General features: G+C 36.8%; 1 protein-coding gene across 1 annotated transcript in view; it reads left to right on the top strand.

Moving 5' to 3' along the window:
• Positions 1-22,253, top strand: part of SLC17A6 (solute carrier family 17 member 6) — a 40,141-nt gene that overhangs the window by 5,602 nt on the left and 12,286 nt on the right. The window contains exons 4-6 of the mRNA XM_043451945.1: positions 17,220-17,334; positions 18,405-18,492; positions 18,999-19,085. Coding sequence (XP_043307880.1) covers positions 17,220-17,334; positions 18,405-18,492; positions 18,999-19,085 — 290 coding nt within the window. The remainder of the gene's footprint in view (positions 1-17,219; positions 17,335-18,404; positions 18,493-18,998; positions 19,086-22,253) is intronic.

The following is a 22,253-nucleotide window of genomic DNA, read 5'->3' as shown; positions in this document are numbered from 1 at the left end:
CAAAACTAAGTACTCCTTAGATCTAAGTGTTAAGCTGAGAAAGAAGAGATGCCCTGGCATTTCCTGGCATTGTTGCATAGTGGTTGGTGGTTTAGTCGCCAAGTCTTGTCGGACTCTTGCAACTCCATGGGGTTAGCCCGCTAGGCTTCTCCATCCACGGCATTTCCCAGGCAAGAATTCTGGAATGGATTGCCATCCCCTTCTCCAGGGATCTTCCCAACCCAGGGATGGAACCCGGGTCTCTCATATTGCAGGCAGATTCTTTACCCTCTGAACCAACAGGGAAGTCCATTTGCTGCATAGAGACCCCAAATAAAGATTTGGGGTCTTCTTTCAGAGCCTATACCTAGGACTTCACCTCTCTCCCTCCCCACCAAAGGTTAAGTTTTCCTGGGAAGTAATCTAGAACTGGGCACCTCTCTGGTCTTGATCTCCTCTCTGCTTCCCTAAACTGGTCTCTCATCCCTCAGGGACATCTCCCAACCCCCTTCCCTGGCTTTTGTTACCTACTGTCCCATTCAGGAGAGGAGTTTTCCTGCCCCAAATTTCTCAGTCATCTTCAAGGCCTAGGGAGAGATTCTTGGGAATTTATTTTAGGCTTAATGCCCCTAGGGTGAGGATGTTTGTCCTCAAAAATGTTAAGAAGAGAGTGCAATAGACTAGAAATAATGCCTCTTGAATACTGTCTTTACCCTAACATTGTGATGGCTAACACTCAGGCCCAACAGGATAAAAAAAAAAAAAAAAAAACTTTTAAAAATGGTATCAGTTTAAACTGAAAATTGTTAACTGTGTAGAGAACCCTATTTTATGGATGGATGTATTGACATAGGCAGAAAATTTAAAGGAATATTTTCTTAAATATTACTGGCAATAAATATGTTACATTTTGACTTTTCTATCCCTAATGCAGTGCCAAGACTTTTTTCCTAAAAGTATTTTCCAAAACAAAATAAACTTCCCAGAAAGATACCCCAAACATACATATATAAAATATTTTTCACTTCAGTGGAAAACCATGCGTCAATTGCCCAAAAAAAAAAAGGAAACTCAATAAAAGGTGAAATAAAAATATAATGGCTATGCCTTTAAGTTTTTTTCAGAGTCAAAACCTTCAGCTTGCCAAATGTTAAAATGCTAACATTTTCCTGCCAGGAAAAAACATCAGGGATGCTTTAGCTTTCACTCTTTCTAACACCGGGAGGTCAGTAAACAGGTTTTTCTAGGTTAAAAAAAATGCAAGCTTATTGCTATCACTTGTGTCCTGTCTAGTAAAGAAAAGACTGGTGCTGACTCAGGTTCTAATTTATTTGAAGATTTTCCTCAAGAGAAGATGTCCTGAAGCTTAGAATTTTTATTTCGATCCAAAACCACATTATCTTTAAGTAGATATTTAGGAGAGAGAAACATATATATTTTCATATACAATGCTTTGTGTTCTCCAAGGCTGAGAAAACAAAGTCAAAATTCATTGTAAAATATTGTGAACAGAGAAGAAAGTGAACCTGTTCACTTTTTAAGATTTTGATTATCTGCTTTATTTTTAATATTTTTAAAAATATTATTAAAAGCATACAATGAGAAATATACACTGGAAGCCTCTTGTGAAAACAGGTTTAAAAATGTATAACATTTCCTTTTCTGATTATAAAGTGTTACATATCAAATAGAAAAAGTATACTAGAAAGAAAGGACAATAAAATTCATACATAACTTAATCACCCAGAAACACTTTGATTGACTAGTTTGGTAAATGTCCAATTAGTCCTGTACATGCTACATAGAATTTTATCTTAGAAGACTTTTTTTTAACATAAAGTTTTAGAAATTTTTTAAATTGGCTTGAAAGATATATGTTTCCATTTTCAAAACAGCAAAAGCAACACAGCAAGACCAATTTTCCACCTACAAGCATTGTGCACCCATTCTGCCTTCCCTACAGACCATTTAATAATAGAACAAGCTTTCCCTTGAGTGGGATGCTGGGGACAGAGTCCTTTCCCTCTTGGTGTAAAAAAAGCTCTCTTTGGAAGTGTTTGCCATCACTGTTGTGGGTGGAACTGGAATAGAGGAACTGACTCCTGTGGAGACAGCTCCCCTAGAGAGAAGGGCTTCTGGTTACACCTCCTGGCACATTTCTCAATGAAAAACAAACAACAGTGATTTGGCTTCTCCATTTTATGAATTAAGCAAAAACAGCCCCACTCTTGGTCAGAATACAGATTTCTTGGTTCTTTTTCTGGTCTAATTCTCAGTATTCTTGTTTTCCTGCTCAATGAGAAGAGGAGATAGGGGAGTTGTGGGGGGAAGGAAACTGGGTCTCCAGGAAAGCTCCTGAATCATTATTTTCTTTACCTTTCCTTAAAGGGCTATTGCACACCCTGGACAGGAGAATTTAGTCAACTCCCTCTACAGAGGGCTTTAAAGTGGGGAATCAAAGGAAGATTTCTTACAAAATCTGTACTATTTTTCGCTGAGAAGATATTTAATACAGTGATTAAAAAGTACTGGGGGGAAATCAATTTTGTCTTTAAACAATAAGACCGTAGGGCTTATGGTAACTCAAATGCAAATGTGAAATTACTAAAAACTATCTTGATCTTGCATTTAGAGAGTGATGAGGAGCCTGGTCAATGACTTAATGGAAGAAACAACAAAATTTTTGCAAAGGCATAACCAAAGAAGGTCAGATTTATCAAAGAAAGTTTGGTCAACATTATGTTTTTAGTGGATGATGTTGTATTCACAAAGACTATTCTTGCCTCTGTCTAGGTGGAAATATTATTTAAACTCCATTTAAAAACATTCCCTATTCTGCTCCTGGCCTCCTGATTTCCCAACTCTGCTTTTATTTTTTAGGTAGCACTACTGCCAGCTATCTTTACCAGTATTTTTCTTAGTGACCTATGACTAAGAAATAGCTGCTTTTCTACAATAAAATGTAAGCTCCGTGAGTGCAAGAAGTTTTGTCGTGTATTAACACCACTATATCTCTAGCATCTCAAAGAGCCTGGCTCATGATAGATACTTGTTGAGCAAATGAAATAAACATCTCAACAAAGTGTTTTGTACTTTAGCTATAGATTCTAAAGCCAATAGGTTTATGTTCAGACTCCTGAATGTACTACTTAATAACCAAATGGCATGAAACATTATTTAAGCTCTCTGAGCCTTGGTTTGTATTTCTGTAAAAGGAGTTAGTTAAACTATTTACCTGGTAGAAGTATCATGACAGCTAAATAAGAGAATATGTGTAAAATTCTTAAGCATGCCTGGTACTCAATAATTGTTGACTGTTATTTATTTCTCATAGCATTTTATATTCAGAAAAAAATGAAAGAAAAAAGCCCTGATCATTCAGTATCATTTGTGTTTAAATTTGCCTTAAGAATTAGTAATGCAAGAAGATTATTTGTCTTGTGATAAAAATAGCTCTTTTCTCATATTTCTGCCTTTAAAATTATTTTCCCATACACATTATTTATAGTTAAAATTATTGTTTGCTGAAAGGGCCATAAGTCTCAGGTAAAGGCTTGTAAACAGCTGTCTTAAAAAATACTTTTAGCCACCAGTGTAAGGGTTGTAGAATTTCAGTATATGGAATCTTTTTGAATTCTAGCCAGGCATTATAAATACACTTAGAGAAATCCATATGTTTGAGGTTAGACTTCTCTGATGAAAATTAAAGATTATTTCCCACACCCCTATTCTTTATTCAAAGAGAGTTCAGTTCCTAGTGGAACATTTTATCTTTTCAGATATTCTTGGGTTTCTAACTTGACTTTTGCTAAAGGGAAAACAGTTCTTTATTCAGATAACAAACTGACCATTACATGTATCTATAGCATATAGTGAACTCCCAATAACAGGAAGAACAGAAAGTGAAGAAGAACTAAAGAGCCTCTTGATGAAAATGAAAGAGGAGAGTGAAAAAGTTGGCTTAAAACTCAACATTCAGAAAACTAAGATCATGGCATCTGGTTCCATCACTTCATGGCAAATAGATGGGGAAACAATGAGAGACTTTATTTTTTTGGGCTCCAAAATTACTGCAGATTATGACTGCAGCCATGAAATTAAAAGACACTTGCTCCTTGGAAGAAAAGCTATGACCAACCTAGACAGCATATTAAAAAGCAGAGACAGTACTTTAGAGACAGGTTCATCTAGTCAAAGCTATGGTTTTTCCAGTGGTCATGTAAGGATGTGACAGTTGGACTATAAAGAAAGCTGAGTGCCAAAGAATTGATGCTTTTGAATTATGGTGTTAGAGAAGACTCTTGAGAGTCCCTTGGACTGCAAGGAGATCCAACCAGTCCATCCTAAAGGAAATCAGTCCTGAATATTCATTGGAAGGACTGATGCTGAAGTTGAAACTCCAATACTTTGGCCACCAGATGCAAAGAACTGACTCATTGGAAAAGACCCTGATGCTGGGAAAGATTTCAGGCAGGAGGAGAAGGGGATGACAGAGGATGAGGTGGTTGGATGCCTTCACCGATGTGATGGACATGAGTTTGAGTAGGCTCTGGGAGTTGGTGATGGACAGGGAAGACTGGCATGCTGCTGTTCATGGGGTCACAAAGAGTCAGACACGACTGAGCGACTGAACTGAACTGAACTGAGGGTTCAACTCATTTGATCCTCTCATTTTATCCATTGGTCAAGGAAATAGAAAATCAGGGAGGTGGTGACTTGTTCAAAGTCACAAAGAGATTGTGACTAAAACTCAGGTGTCCAGTAATACATGACCACAACCTCTCTCTACATTGAAAGTTGACATATTATATGGTTTATCACAAAATTGACTTTCAGTAGCAAGTTGAGCCCTCTACTCTCTGAATGAATGCCTACAATCTATCATGCCCTAAATCCAGGACAGAAATCCATGAATTAGAGAGAGAAGCCTTTAGCAGTCCCTAGGGATTCTTAGATTTTTGTGGCAGGAGAAACATACTGTATTTGCGTGTGTGTGTACTGGCTCCCAAATGATTTAGCCATAACACAAGTGATTCTGTTCTTTTCCCTGCAAAAGGCAAAATCCAAAGTTGATAACGACTTAGACAAATAGTGTGATTTTTCTGGAGGAAAAAAACCTGGTATTTGGAACTTTTTCTACTGATCCAGCCCTTTGGCAATTTAAGCTTCTAGAAGATTGTAGAGATTTGAGCATGACTGCGATAGTTTAGACCCTTTGTCTAGAAGAAAGAGGTTCTTGCTTGCAACTTTAATTGATACAGCCTAGCGTGTACTACTGCTATAAAGAAGAGAGGATTTATACTTAAAAATTAGCAAATTCTAATGTATGGATTATAGAACTGCTTACTAATGTGCATTTGCATTTATAAAAGTGGAATTGCATAAACTTTAGATAAATATTCCGGCTTGCCTGATTATGAAAACTCCTCTTGTGAGAATGATTTTCAGAAAGAGGAACAAAGATACTTTAAACACAATGCCTTCATAGTTTAAGCCCAGAGAGAAATAATTTTGCTGGTACTATTCTGTCATTTTCTTTCACAAAAATAAAATAATGAAGATATTTCTTATGATAAGCACTGGAAATAGATTCTTAAGTCTCATCACCACACTCTCTCTCTCTGTCTCACCTATCATCTTTTGTCCTCTACATTTACTTAGCCATTGCAACATTGATTGCATGCAGGGGTTTCTTACCTCTTCCAATGAGGAACATTTACAAATTCTTTTTGGTGAGAAAATAATTCAGACTGTGACTATAAAGCCTGCTGCAAAATGCCACCATCTTGCTATGAGGGAGCTGGTTCATAGTGATCCAGTCCTTTAGGGCCAGAGGTGACTATCTCTATTTCAGTCATCTGGCTGCCTATCAAACATCTAGCCATTTTCCCATTGTGGGCTCTATAGGTTTGGTATCTGGGGCAATGCAGAAAAGGCCTTCTTTTCTTCTGACAAAAGAAATACCCTTTCCAGGAGATGAATAGATGTATCGGGGAGGAGGGGTCCCTGAGGGTTTGCACGTGGTTTGCTGACACGGGCTTCTCTGGCCTTCCAGTCTCCTCTCCTCCCGCCCTTACTAGGTCTGGCTTCCGCTGCGGTTGCCACATCCTACTACGCAGTGCAGAAGCAGCCTCTGGGGGAGGGACATGATTTTGAGGGAGGAGAGTCAGGTGGGCAGCTGGTAGAATGATTCTCCTGCTGCCATATGCCACAGTTGGGGCTGTCTAATTTCTCTGTCATGAGTGATGAAGTCATTTTTACAACATAATGAGGTACCAAGGGACCCAGAGGGCTGGCTTGCGCTTGTGTATTCCTTTTTTAATTTGGGAATGGGAGCATCAGATGTGACAAAGGGAGGCACCCGAGCCCTGATTTGATTAGATTAAATCCATTAAACAGCCTGGCTCAGTCTATTCCTACAGATCCTCTCCAAGAGGATTAGTGCCCCCACCTGGGGTGAGAAACTCTAGATCCTTGTTAAGTGACAAGCCCCTGCCCAAATGGAAACTGATTGATTGATTGCAGGAAAATAGATATCATCTGTAGAAATGACAAGTCACCAGTGTTCCTGTCACCTCTTCCAGGCAAATACTTGTCGGGTGGGCTTGATATGTGAGGTTGTTTGTGGCTATGGGTCATAGAAAAAAGAAGATGACTGGGAATTTCACAGCGAACTCACTGTGGGTCACACTGAATGTTAATCATCAGGCAGGTTGTGATGCTGGTTTTCACCAACCGCATTTGCTTTTTCAGATGTTTCTGTAGCAGGGATACTGTATGTTTCTCAGTTCTGGTTATCTGTTTATAATAGAGAACATCTCTCTCTCTCACACACACACTTATACAGACACGCACACCTTTCCTCTTTTTTTGTCTTACAGTTTGAAATGATTATATTCTCTTACATATAATCACTTTAAGGGTATGTGTGTATGTATAACAGAGGAGAAACAAGTAAAATGAGGTTTTAACTTGAAAATAAGCAAATTGAATTCATCTTAGTATGTCATTTACTGCAAAGGAAATCATGAGGAAAACAATTTTAAGTAGCTTTCAAGCAGTTCATCATTTTGAAAAGCAATCTTAATAAGCAAATGCTGTCATTTCATTACACAGATATTTTAATGATGCTCTTTGATACATTTAGAGCATGAATTAGTTTCTAATCCTGTTCTCTAGGCATAGAAAAGTTAAGGATTTTTTATATTTACTTTTGCATATTTCTTTGCTTTTTTCCCTCAACCCAACAACACCAAAATTTACACCAGGAGTGGATATTTTTTAGGTAGCACCTTAGTTGCCAGTTATAAGGAGAAGGGCTTTAAACAGAATAAAATATAATTTTAGTTGAGGTTCCTCTTATTACTTTGAACTTCAAGTTCATCAATATTTATCTAATTAATGATGACATATTTTGACTATTAGATAAAGCAATGTTTTAGTTTAGTTCATTGCTACAAAATTAGTATAATTTGCTAGAAGTTGCATTGATTGCTTGTTTTTATATATAATACTGATATAAATATACTGCCTGATATTACCTATACTGATATAAATATTGTTTGATATTATTGAGAATGTACATTTACAAGTCAGAAAATTAAGCAAGTTATTTTAAAATGAAAATATATTTATTTGGGAAATGTATTTCTACAATATATTTTTATGTAAAATATAATATTTACTTTTCTTCACATTATTCACCTTTATTTGGAAGCAGATGTGATCAGATCTTACATGAGTTTCTTAATTGAAATGGATTATAAAGCAAAAAACAAAACAAACGGAAAACTCAGGCTATAGATCAGAAACTGGATTAATTTTACAAATGTGTAATTGGTTAATTATATTGAATAAAATCTTAAATGTCTATTCTATAATCATCAATTCATTAAAATATTCTCAGATAAAATACATTACTATTTACATTTTACAGTTTAACATTTAACCTATGGAGAGACATTGAAAACCCACCTGCGAAAAAGCTATAGTGGAATTTCAAAAGACAAAAGGGTTATAAAAATTAACCTGAAAAATAAATATTTTCTTTGAGCTCCTGAAGTCAAGCAGTAGCATGGCTGTTTAACTTATATGATACTGTAGGGGACAACCTTCTCCTAACCCATAGTTAAAATGAACCCAGAAACCTAGCTCTTATATTAAAATGGGGGAAAATAGAAAGCCAGCTCTACTGAGTAGCAACACAGAAGAGACACTCTAATCATGTAAAGTGGAGTGGGAGGTGAATGGTTATCAGAAGAGCTTTTCAATCAATGTGAGGTAGATCATTCAGGTATAAAGTTTCTTCTTCTCCCTAAATAGTACAAACAGTATATTTGTATTGGAGGTGGGAAGAAAGGGGATATGAAATATAAATTGTCTTCATAATTGCCTTTGTTCTCCATTTCAAGAGGCAGATGCCAATTGCAATTAGAATTAAACAAATTAATAAATATACATATAACTAAACTTTTTATATATCATCATTCTTCCTTACAGCAACTCTATCAGGCAGACATTCTTATATATTGAAAGACATTGTGTTACTGATCAGAGAACTGAACAGAATAGCAGAGGAACTTTCCCAAAGATCACTACCTGGTAAAAGGAAGACAAGTCTTTTGATCAGAGGATAAACTTGAAAAACAGATGATGGTGGGTATTATTTTCAAATGCAGTTGTGTGTCAAAGTAGAGACTAGTGCTAGGCAAATAAAACACACAAGAATAGTAAACGTTTCTTAGTACACAATCTATTTACTATTTCTTCAACTTCTTTATGTTCAATGCTTTTACTTTTTTTTTGTAACATCAAGCCAAACAAACATGATGACTGTCAAGCATGATACAACAAGCACAACTACATTAAATACTGATAACTAGAGAAATTCTTTAGGAGGGCAGTGTATCACCTCTGAAACATTACCACCTAACTTGATTTTGAAAGCAGAGCTTAAAGACAGTCATTTCAGGAGCTGAAATGAAGATGTGCTGAATAGAAAGTGTAACGGCCGTTGATTTTAGTATATCCCACAGTGTTGTTTGGAAGACTGAAGGATGAGGCCACACTGGGCCACGCACTTGCTATTTCAAGTGCAGATTTAGCCAGAGGAATATTCTCAATTCTATTAGTCCAGAACTACTATCCTGCAGTTATTCTAGGGAGTAACTCAGCTTTCTAGGATTGTTAGAATACCCAGAACAGTAGCTTGTGCCCATTAAAGACTCCAGAACAAATAAATGGTCAATTGATCTTAAAGGCTATTGGGATAAAGAAGGCTCAAGGAAGAAAGACTTGTCATCACCTACATAGAGGGAAGGGAAGATATCATTTCCCTGGATTTAAAATCTTTATACAAAAGGAGCTGGTGATTGTTTCTTAAGCACATGCCACATGCAAAGTATTCTGCTACCATCCAGGAATTTGAAGAAATAAAAGACGTAGACTGTGTTGTCCAAGAGACACAAATAATGTGGAGGATCTTGGGTTAAGTCTTTTGAAAGTGATCTACAGTGCTTTAGAAATATCTGAGAGAGACAGTTGGAAAAGAAAAGTATGTATGTGTGTGCGTGTGTGTGTGTATGGTGGGTAGGTATTGAAGGCAAGTGTGTAGAGGATACCAAGATAAGTAAAACTGATCTGAAGAAGACTGTCAGTTTTATTTGCTTGTTTCCTGTCAGATATTTAAAATAGGCTGTTGAGGCACAGATTGACAGACTGATGTATTTCAGTCCACACTATGTGCCCTCAGAATGGGAGCTAAGATTCAGGCACTTTAAGCTTCTAGAATTTCAGGATGATACAGGACAACTTTGAATCCATGGTCACAGGAATAGCATTATTAATTAGAGCAAAAACATTCTGGAGGAAAAAGACAGACAATAACAGTTCTCTGGAGAACTCTGTTGAATATTAGGGAGTTTCTATATCATGATAGCTGATATTATAAACCACTTACTGTTAACCAGATACTGTCTCCTTTCATAATTGATTCATTTAATCTTCATGATAATCCCTTAAAGTATGAAGATACATTATCTCCACTTAACAAATGAAGGTTAGGCTTAGAGAATTCAAGTAGTAACAACTGCACAAGATCAGATCTAGTAAGAAATTAGAGTTGGAAGTTGAATTCATACAGTGTAACCATAGAACGTGTATTCTTAACTAATGTTATGTCCTACTGTTTATATGTTCTGAAGAAAAATATGGCAGTCACTCGATCAGTTTGGTTAATGAAGTGAAGTGAAGTGAAAATCAGTCATGTCCGACTCTTTGAGACCCCCATGGACTATACAGACCATGGAATTCTCTAGGCCAGAATACTGGAGTAGGTAGCCTTTCCCTTCTCCAGGGGTTCACTTCACCCTTGCTGTTCCCCTCTATAGTAAAAGGTAAGGCTCTTATTTCAGCTATGACAAGCTCTGTTCTCTCTGGGCCTTTCCCTTGCCCCAGATCTGTCTATTCTGTGAAGGCTGGGGGGAATATCTAGCATAATACTGCTAAATCAGTTATTCTCATATCAAGAAAAGCAACATCAACACCACCATGGTACATGTTAGAAATACAAACTCTCAGGCACCACGCCAAGCTAGGATATCAGAAGCTCTGGCCCAGCCCTCTGTGTTTGAACACGCTCCCTAAAGTGATGTTCATACATGAGGAACTCTAGAAATCATAGTGCTAAACTATGCTACATTCCAGAACTTTTTTTCCATACTCAGTTTTCCTATTTCTTTGACTCCTTTTCTGAAGCTTAGATTTTGTTCATAGAAGGACAAAATCCTCCTCAAATGAGCTCTCTATTTAACTACTTACTTCAAATCAAACTACTAGGTATACATTAAATGTTACAAGGATATAAAACACATCACAGGAAATATAGGCATTAGTTTATAATGACTTGGCATGAATTTTAGTCTATAAAATATTTAATCCCTATGTTGTACACCTGAAACTAGTATAATGTTGTAAGTCAACTGCACTAAATAAATAAGCAGACAAACCATAGGAGGGACAGAATAGAATTCTACTCTCACTCCCCACTGCTGTGATCATTCATCGTTCAATAACATTTTGGTCTTTCAGAGTTTTTGTTATTTTATCTGCTGCTGTTGGCACTATTAGGGCTAGTATCTGTTCTGCCACTATTGAAGTACAATATAGCTTACGGGTTAAGTACTTAGAATCTACAACCAGACTGAGTCATTATAAGACATAGTTCTCCACTTAAAGTGCCTATGTGACTTCAGCAACTTATGTAACTCACCGGGACTTGGTTATTTTATCCATGAAATGAGAATGGTAGTGGTAGTCCTCTAATATAGTTGTTAGTTTAAAATGAGAATCTGGAATAGGGCCTGGCACACAACTAGCACGATACCATTGACTGTGATTATTTCTCCCTGACTGACTCACATTTATGGATTTATTTTTATGTGCCAGGCACCAGTCTAAGCCTTTTAGGTATATTGTTTCATTTAGCCTCACAACAACCCTATGAAGTGTGATAGACTAATACAATCATTGATCAACTCCTAACACCTTTTATTTTATTTTTTCTCCTAACACCTTTTAAATGCTTAGGATATGTCAGACATTCTTCTGGGTCTTTAACTGGTAATAAATCATAAGTTCTATAAATATCCCTGTTTTGTAGATGAGGATTGGAGCATAGAGAATAAAGTGCACTGTTCAAGATCACTCAAGTAGTAAGTGACAGAAATGGACTTTGAATCTCAGATGCCTGGCCCTAGTACACATAATCTAGACCATTACATTCCTTTATATAGACAAGAAATCAGAAGCCTAATGAAGTTAAATAACTTTCCAGTCACATAGTTATTAACCAGCAAAGCTAGAATCTTACAAAAATTTCTGTACAATATTGATGTCACCTTTTTTTCCTCTCCCACTTTAGTGACTTTGACCACTTTACTCCCCTGCAAGCCTTCCTCTTATCTGAACTTACTTGCATGCTTCTCACCTTCTGTCTCCCTGACTTCATCATTTCCTACCCCCTCAATTTCAGTAAGCTTTTCATGTTTACTTAACTTCAGGGGCATAATTGCATTCCCTCTGTGGTCACCCTAAACTCGACCATCTCCAAGATGCCATGGACTTATGATTTCTTCTCTTGCCTTCCCTGTTGTCTCTACACCTACTTAAACCCTCGTTACAATTTCCCTGTTCATCGTCTCACTCCTAATGTTCTTCTACTCACGTGTATCACTATGTTCAGCCATTTTCAATTCTGCCTTTGTTTGGATATGTAATGTGATCTCTTCCATGTTTTGAAACTTTGCTGACTCATTTCCTCTTTGGAATGTCTTCATCCTTTTTCATATCCAAAACCCAACTTTAAAGTTCCCTCCTGAAGGACTTGTTTCCTTGTCATGCCAGCTGGAATGGACTTTCCCCTCCTTTGCTTTCCATGTGCACTCCTGTTATGGCCTTTAGTGTATGTTGTTTTTTGGCTAGTTATCTTTCTTTGGCTCTTCTACTACACATAGAGCATCTTTGTCTTTTTCTAGGTGCCTAGTTGCATCATGTGGGCTCTCTTGGTGGGTCAGCAGTAAAGAATCTGCCTGCCAATGCAGGAGACACAGATTTGATTCTGGGGTTGGGAAGATCCCCTGGAGAAGGAAATGGTAACCCACTCCAGTATCTTGCCTGGGAAATCTCATGGACAGAGGAGCCAGGTGGGCTGCAGGCCATGGGGTCCCAAAGAGTCAGACATGATTTAGCCACTAAACAACAATAACAACAAGTTGCATCTTGTAGATAAAAGAGCAGAGATTTACAGAGGTTAGATTTACATGGAGAGATTTACTCTCCATGTCAGAGAGTTTGGAATTCAGATATCAGCTCTATTGCTTGCTTTTTTCTCTTACAAAGTCTGTCTGTAGTCTCTGATTTGTAAAATGAAAGGAAAGTGTAACTCAGAGTTGTTGTGAGGATTAAATGAATTAATGTAGGTGGAGAAAGTATAGTAAGTGCTCTGTAAATTTTGGCTCCCTTTTCCTCCTCAACATAGTACCCTAAATATAGTCTCATAGAGGTTTGGAGTGTGAAAGCATAAATCAATGTTGAATGAAGTGGCTGTCTCAATTTTGACTATCTGTAGTACATTAAGAAAAATGTAAAGACTTTCCATATTGGTCAAGAATTTTGATAATCATAATTTTAATTACTTGGATATTGATTTAGATATCATTTTCATAAAATTAGAAAAAAAACAGATTCTGAAAAGTTTTATGAATTATATTCTTAAATAGTTAGAAAAAGTCAATCCACTTTTATAATGCAATGGCCACTAATAATAAAAAGGATGGCTAAACAAATTAAGAAAATTAAAACTAGGAAGCATTTAGAAATGTCACATATTATATAATTAGAAACACTATTCAGGGTAAGAATGGAAAATAAACATTGAAAGTAATCTACTGACATTTTTAATCTCAGGAATAGTGTGATGTCAAGTAACTTTGTGAAGATGAGTGTTTAAATTTGCAATTAAATTCTGAAACACATTACTGACTGTATATTATGTGCATAATTAGTTGTAAATCCCAGCAGCAAAACCCACTGAACTTGGAATTATATAGACTAGATTTGAAGCAAGATCCCTCTACTTAGAGCTGCTTAACAACTTGGGCAAGTGATATCACTTACTTACTTCATCTAGAAAATGGGTATATTAATAATGCCATGTCATTGGGTTGTTAGATTTTTGGTATGTGAAGTATAAGCATGATGTCTCACCAGTTGAATAACCACTCATTAAATTTAGTTCTGACTACAGTATGCGTTGAGTAACGAATAGTTCATGATTGATTCAGCTTTACTGGCAGACGATTGTGTCCCCCAAGGGACATTTTGTGATTTCTGGGGACATTTTTGGTTGTCACCGTCTGAAGGCATGTGCTACTGGCATCTCGTGCATAAAGGTCGGGGTGCTGTTTACATCATCATACAATGCACAGGAATACATCCCACAATAAAGAATTTTATCCATCTCAGAGTATCAAGTGTGGAGGTTGAGAAACCCTAAACTAAAAAAAGATAAAATTAATCTCTCTCCAGTTTATCTAGAGATAGCAGTGTTTTAAACTCTTTCAAATAGGCAGAAAGAAACTGATGATTGAAAGCTGTAAAATAAATGCCATGCATCATTCTTTCAAAATAAGTATTATAAAAGAAGACATATATTAGATAAGCCTGTTAAAAAAACATATATATATATATATACACACACACATACATATATATATATATTTGCAAACCTTAGCATGCACATGCAAAATTATCACCTGGACTGCTTATTACAACAGATTTCCAGGCTTCACTCTTAGCACATTCTGTTTTGGAAAGTCTGGAGTAAGAAGTCTGCATTTTTAATAAGCACTCCAGGGAATTCTAATGCATCTGGTTCATGGACAACAGTTTGAAGGAATTCTTCCAAAGAGCTGAATGGGGTAGTTGGATGTATAACTCATATAAACACTTTTGAAACTCCTTTAGCATTATGTAGCTCTGGTTCTCTTTATCCTTGATGTCTTAAGTAGCCTCAGTCTCATTTTTATTGAGCATGATAAGGAAAGTAAGATGGAGCTACAGAAACAACAGTGGTTTTCCAATATACAGAAACCTACCCATAAACCCAAACCTCCTGTGTCATCTTCTCTCTCTGCTTTCACCCTTTCTGGCGCACAGGTTCAACATTCAAACTCGCAGAACGGGGGAAAGACTTTGGCTTTGGGGATTGGGTACCATTTACCACTAGGTCCAGGAAACTTGCTACATACACTCCCTTGTATCTAGTTCTTCTCAGCCCTAAAGGAAACCTCCAAAATGTTCTGGAGTTTCCACATAAGAGCATGTGGATTTCAGTCTTGAGATAGGTGAAAATTCAACTGAAAATAATGAAGGATAAAAATACATTTTTGATCAATTTTAATAACAATTTTGAGTTTTTATATTTTAAAGACAGGATATGGGATTTTTGCATTTAATTTCTAGAAAATAAATCCATAGTTGGCAGAAGTTTAATATCGCCTGGCATTTTAATGGGGATAATCATTTCTAGAAATAAAAAGTTTCTATTTTGTGCCACACATTTAGGAAATAAGTTACTCTGACTCAGAGCCAAAGATACCTATTCAGGAAACAGCACACAGGAAGAACAGAAGAGAATATTCACCTCTTGAGTGACTGTTTACCTCGGTGAAGAAAAGCCATTGAGGACAGGTGGATTATTGAGCTATAGCAAGTAAACAAAACTTTGTGGCCCAGTCTATGATTCATAGAAAAAAGCTGATCCACTTCAGCCCTTCATAAAGTCCTTTCTCAAATTTCAGTAGCAGATTAATAATGATCAAGGCTCTTTCAGAAACTCATGTCTTTAACAGTTATATTTAAACATGCTCCTAGAAAAATGAGAACTTCTATGATGCAGCCAATTTTGACTGAAGTCAAGGTTCAATGTTTGCCTTGAAAAAAATTTCTGAGAACACACAGCTTAGCTCACTAAAGATAATGTGTCCTCAAATTTCTCTGCAAGACAAATTTCTAAAGTTACGTGGTTAAGGGGATATTTTTCTTGCTTCAGTTCAGTTCAGTTGCTCAGTCATGTCCAACTCTTTGCGACCCCATGAACCGCAGCACACCAGGCCTCCCTGTCCATCACCAACTCCCAGAGTCCACCCAAGCACATGTCCATTGAGTTGGGGATGCCATCCAACCATCTCATCCTCTGTCGTCCACTTCTCCTGCCTTCAATCTTTCCCAGCATCAGGGTCTTTATGAAAGATTTTTTTGGTTAATAATGGAATATAATTTTTACTTGTAGATGGATAAATGTGTTAGCAATTCTATTTTGAATTGTTTATTTGTATGCAAAGAGATGTGTACCCAGAACCCCTCCACTCAACCACCTACACAGAAAAAAAAAAAACAAACCTGAGGTAGATATATGAAGTGTTAATTATTTCTATTTTAAAAATATGTCCTATGGGAGCTGCTCATGAGATCTGGGGAGCATTTACATATGATTCCCTTCATAAAATTTTATGAATGGTGTTATAATTTCCATATGTCAAGGCATCACGCTAGACACAACTCTGTTTGGGCACTTACTATTTCTTCAGCAGCTGTCCAGTGAGTATCTCCTATGTATCAGGCACTGTGCTAGGCATTAGGGATACAACAGTGTATCTGAAAAGCAAGCTCTTGCCCTTCAGCAGCTTACATTGTAGAAGATTTATAGACTCAAACCATATACAGTGCTTGATTAACTATTTACAATTTGTAGTTATATCTATGAAGAAAGTGACTAAAATTAAGTATAAACAGATTTATTTAGTTTAGTTCAGTTGCTCAGTTGTGTCCGACTCTGAGACCCCATGGACTGCAGCACACCATGCTTCCCTGTCCATCACCAACTCCTGGAGCTTGCTCAAACTCATATCCACCAAGTCGGTGATGCCATCCAACCACCTCATTCTCTGTCATCCCCTTCTCCTCCTGCCTGCAGTCTTTCCCAGCATCAGGGTCTTTTCCAAGGAGACAGTTCTTCACATCATGTGGCCAAAGGATTGGAGTTTCAGCTTCAGCATCAGTCCTTCCAATGAATATTCAGGACTGATTTCCTTTAGGATGGACTGGTTGGATCTTCTTGCAGTCCAAGGGACTCTCAAGAGTCTTCTCCAACACCACAGTTCAAAAGCATCAATTCTTCGGCACTCAACTTTCTTTATAGCCCAACTCTCACATCCATACATGACTACTGGAAAAACCATAGCTTTGACTAGATGGACCTTTGTTGCCAAAGTAATGTCTCTGCTTTTTAACATGCTATCTAGGTTGGTTATAGCTTTTCTTCCAATGAGCAAATGTCTTTTAATTTCATGGCTGCAGTCACCATCTGCAGTGATTTTGGAGCCCCCCCAAAATAAAGCCTCTCACTGTTTCCATTGTTTCCCCATCTATTTTCCATGAATTGATGGGACAAGATGCCATGATCTTTATTTTTTGAAATTTGAGTTTTGTGCTTCAAATAATGTAGCAGTTCAAGATAGTCCAATATCTATTTGCAATGGCTAGCCAATCCAGTTCAGAACATTCTTATTCTTTTAGAAAGAAAAAAACAAAAACCAAAACAAAACACAGTCTATCTTGAAATTGCTTGTAATTAACTTGATCTGAGAAATGTAGATCTGTTAACTCCTTTTATTTTTCAGGGTTTTCGGAGCTGCCATACTTCTTACCTCTACCCTGAATATGTTAATCCCATCAGCAGCCAGAGTGCATTATGGGTGTGTCATCTTTGTTAGGATACTGCAGGGACTTGTTGAGGTATGGAACTACAGGATGACATCATTTTAAGGTTGGCATGCTGATAAGAATCAGAAGATTATCTTTGTTTTGACCTACAAATACATTGTATTGGGTTGTGTCTACATGGTGCTAAAAAAATTGGAAAAGTTAGAAATCAAGTATCTTTAAATGATGACAAACTACCACTGTGACTGTGTATCCCACTTCTTTAGAACTGAGTGATATTGAAGTGTTTAGTGACTGACTTTAAAAAAAAAAAACAAGCAGGTGTTTTTGTTAATGTGCTGTGATAAAAATTGTGAGCCCATCCTCCAAATTTAATACATTTGGAGAGTTTTATAACAAGTCCCTGTTGGCTTTACATCATCATCTGAATTTTCACTAAAAAAAAAAAAAAAAAAATTTCATCAAATGTACTCTGTGGGCATCAACTCTAGTGATTGAATTTTGCTCCATCAACCTGTAGCGTTTGAAAGAATATCATTTAAAACTTGAGAATGACATACCCTTTCTCTTTCCGTGAAATACAGTGGCAGTAGATAAGTCAGATAAAGTATTAAAGCACTGAAAACAGTTTCCTGTCTTTCCAAAAAGAAAGAAAAAAATGATAGGATCAAAACAATAAAAAAAAAGAATAAAGATTTTAAATTTTAGACGCTAATTTCAGGAAGTATAACAACCTTCAAGGATCTAAGCTGCACCTTCTTCTTTTGGGGATTCCTTTTATTTGGGAATCACTAAGCTTAACCCCTTACAAAAATGTCTCTCAAATTGTTCAGAATTGCAGATGAACTGAATAATAGAGGATCTTTTCTTTGGCCTTAATCAGAAGAAAACTGAGGTAAAAGGAAGTTTTTGAAGGGTGGGGATAATTTGAACAAGTGACTAAAAGATGTCATGTCTTACCTGGTCTGGGCTGAAAGTTTTTAAAATGGAATTTTATGGAATCAGCAAAGAAAGGCCTCACATGGCAACTGGGGACCCTGTGCCCATTCTAAGAAAACAGCATCACATCAGAGAAGTGAATGGACTTATTTTCCTATGTTCCAAGATTCTAAACAGTGCTGATATATCTCTTTCCATCACAGGGTGTCACCTACCCAGCATGTCATGGGATATGGAGCAAATGGGCTCCCCCTTTAGAGAGGAGTCGGTTGGCAACCACCTCCTTTTGTGGTGCGTATTATGTGCAGATACAGTTATGTGCATAAACGCTTAGGAACAACTTTTGTAAGAATTAGAAGTTGGTAAAACTCACCTGTAAAACCATTTGAGGTGTGTTTGTATGTGTACATGAGGAAAGGTTTTTGACCCACCATTTCAATTTCTTTAATTATATTTGGTCTACTCAAATCTTCTACTCCCTCTTACATGTATTTTTCTGGGAGTTTATTCATTTATCCTGGATTTTCAAATATATTCACTAATTATTTTTATTTTAGTTTTTAGAATTTGTTTTTTATTATAGTGTTGTACTATTTTTATATCTCTGGCTTGGGTGTGTAGGTTATATTCACTTGTGTAGTCTTGTACTGCTGGATATGTGAAGTATATGGATGAGAATGCATATACATCCAAGTGTGCAAGGATGTGTTTGTAAGATCCAGCCAAGGAAAATGAGATGAAGTCAAGAATTTCTATTGACTTCACTTACCTTTCTCTCATTTTCTCTTCTACTTCAGGTTCCTATGCTGGAGCTGTGATTGCAATGCCTTTAGCTGGCATTCTTGTGCAGTATACTGGCTGGTCTTCCGTATTCTATGTCTATGGTATGTTGCATTTCCTTACAATAGAGTTAAAAGAAATGTGCATAAACTAAAACAGTGTGATAGATCAATGAATATACTTCTGTGTTTACTCATTATTGTTATTTCATTGATTCTTTTCTTTATAATCTAAGATCAAGGGGAATATTCTCTCTCTGTGATTTTCTCTGCAATGTTATTTATTATTTTTAAAAGCAATCACATTGCTAATGGAAACTTTGTAATGTACAGTATGTGTCGCCCTTGATTATGAAAAATTTAAATTAGCTCTTGATTCAAAGCTGATTAAAAGGAAGAAGCTAGGCAGTACCAACTTCTCTTTTTGATTCTTGCTTTCTTGGTCATTTCCCTGATTCAATTTCCTTGAGACTCAATAGGGTAGGAAGCTGAAAGGCCATATTAGTGTTAATGCAAACATTCAATCTTGTGATGAAATATTAGCAGTCACTGCAGGGGCAGCACATTTTAGTCCACATTTCTCCAGAATTAAAGAAGATTAAGCCCCCAAGTGGAAATAAAAATGACAGGAAGCCCAAAGTCCAAACTCCCTTTCTATTCACTTTCTAAGCAGAATATGGAATCTTACTTCTTGAAAGTATCCCATAGTCTCTCGCTAAGATACACTTTTTTAATAAAGAGGAAAGAAGAAAGATAAGAGATCTGGATTCCAACTGATGTTGTCACTGATTAATACCAGTTTCGGACATGGGCAGGAGAATCTGAAAGATTAATGAAGTCATGTGGGAGAATAGAACAGAATTTGGCTGCTTCCAAATGTGCTATGATCCATTTTCATTTTGAAATGTTCTCATCAAAGCAAATTCTTATATTTGTAGAATATAAATAGTGGAGGATCTTATCCTGGTTCAAAAGCCATGGTTGGGTTTTGGATTCATGAATACCCTAAATGGTGAGCTATATATGCAGTTGAACATATTTTTGTTTTCTAGAGAAATTTTTTTAACAGATTTTAATCCATAGCTTTTGTTTTATTTTATTTTAAAGCCCATAATTCAAAGATATTTAAAACACTTACTTACAAGGTATATAGTAAAGTTGGTATGGCCATCCATTAAATTCTCTGATTTGTGCCTTAGTCCATTATTTAACTGATGATGTGATGTGACTTTAAGAATATGAATTTTCCACAAAGGACCCAAGAAAACCTACCTCATTATTTCAAGTTATATCTCATTTAATACTTATCATTGAATGGCTTCCCAGGTGGCACCGTGGTAAAGAACCCGCCTGTTAATGCAGGAGACATAAGAGATGTGGGTTCAATCCCTGAGTCAGGAAGATCCTCTGCAGGAGGGCATGGCAACCCACTCCAGCTTTCTTGCCTGGACTTGCATGGACAGCGGAGCCTGGTGGGCAACAGTCCATAGGGTCGCAGAGTCGTACACAATGACTGAAGTGACTTAACACGCATGCACAATTTGAAAATATAAAAATAATAGTACTTGCTTACTTGCTGTATATGACAAAAGATTGGTCTTTGAGCCACACATTCAATACTCATTTTTTAAAAATTAGTGAGATAAGACCCATATGGCAGCTTAAGTTTTAAAAAGATAATGCATATACTTCAATTAGCTGAGTGTCTAGCACTTCAGATGTATTCAGTTAGTGGAAATTATAATTATGACTCAATTACAAGAGTTCTCATTTATTGAGTGCTTATCTTGTGCCATCCACTATACTGGTTTCTTTACGTTTTGCCTTCTTTAACTTCTGTTTGCAAAAATCTTATTAAAAAATGAATTACCTAATTTGGCAGTAGAGATTTTCAGAGATTTAGTTACTGATTAGAAGATGTAGCTAATGAGTGACACAGATGCGATTTGAATATGGAAGAACCATATTCCACAACCACTACACTCTACCAAATTGTCACACACCATCTGATTCCAAATTGTGTTTGCTATCACATTCAGTAATTAAAAGGGCACAGTACATCAGAAGTTATGATATTAACAAGCACTTAGAGACTGACTAGCCCCCCACCAAAAAAAAAATATATATATATAGTACTTTAGAGATCAGGGATTAGATTGTTACCCAGGGGAGAAATAGAACAGGATGAGGGAAAAATGAAATGGCCAGTTGATGAGAATCAGGATACATTATGTGACTTTTTTCTGCTACTGATGCTTGAGATTTATATTGCACAGTAAGGGCATATTTTAATGGTGCAAGTGCTAAATAAAGGGATGAAATAGAACTTGCAGTAGCATGTTTATTGTATTGGAATTTATAACTTTCATCTGTCCAGACAATGATCAATAGGAAATAGTATATGCTGTGGTATACAGTCACATAAACTGTTAGATATTACCACATTAATTACAGAAGCCCATTTTTCATGTACAGTATCTATTCAGGCTAAAATATTCTTCTGAAAATTGAAAGTGAAAGTCACTCAGTTGTGTCCAACTCTTTGTGACGCTATGGACTAGTCCATGGACTTGTCCAGGCCAGAATACTGGAGTGGGTAGCCTTTCCCTTCTCCAGGGGAACTTCCCAATCCAAGGATTGAACTCAGGTATGCCTCATTGCCAGCAGATTCTTTACCAGCTGAATCACAAGGGAAGCCCACCAACACTGGAGTGGGCAGCCTATCCCTTCTCCAGGGAATCTTCCCAACCCAGGAACTAAACTGGGGTCTCCTGCATTGCGGGCCAGTTCTTTACCAACTGAACTATGAGAGAAGCCCAAGAATATTCTTCTAGATTTTATTTAACAGTTTGTTTACTAGATCTGGGAATTCCATGGACAGAGGAGCCTAGTCGGCTATCATCTATGGGGTTGCAAAGAGTCGGACACGACTGAGCAACTAACACATTACTAGATCTGAAAGTGCTAACAGGAGAGGGGAAAAAGCATTCCTTTTCCCTGGAAATGCAGACCACTACCCATATTAAAGACAGACACAAATAAAAGGATTTAGTCCCAGCAAAATTTTTTGAGGACAGGAATTTTCTCCTGTTTATCATATTTCTCTCATTCAGCAGAGTACCCGGAAAAGTAACTGTTCAGTAAATATTTGTTGAATGTACAAACATGTTCCAAACTATACCATTCAATAATTATTTATTGTGAGTTTCCTGTGTTTCAGCATTGTTTAACAGTGACAAAGATTAAATTACAGCATCAGTCTTCAGATTGCAT

This window comes from Cervus canadensis, chromosome 29 (assembly GCF_019320065.1).
Source record: "Cervus canadensis isolate Bull #8, Minnesota chromosome 29, ASM1932006v1, whole genome shotgun sequence".
In the NCBI taxonomy this organism is placed as follows: Eukaryota; Metazoa; Chordata; class Mammalia; order Artiodactyla; family Cervidae; genus Cervus; species Cervus canadensis.
The sequence above is the reverse complement of the archived record's forward strand: the minus strand, read 5'-3'. Positions and strand labels throughout refer to the sequence as shown.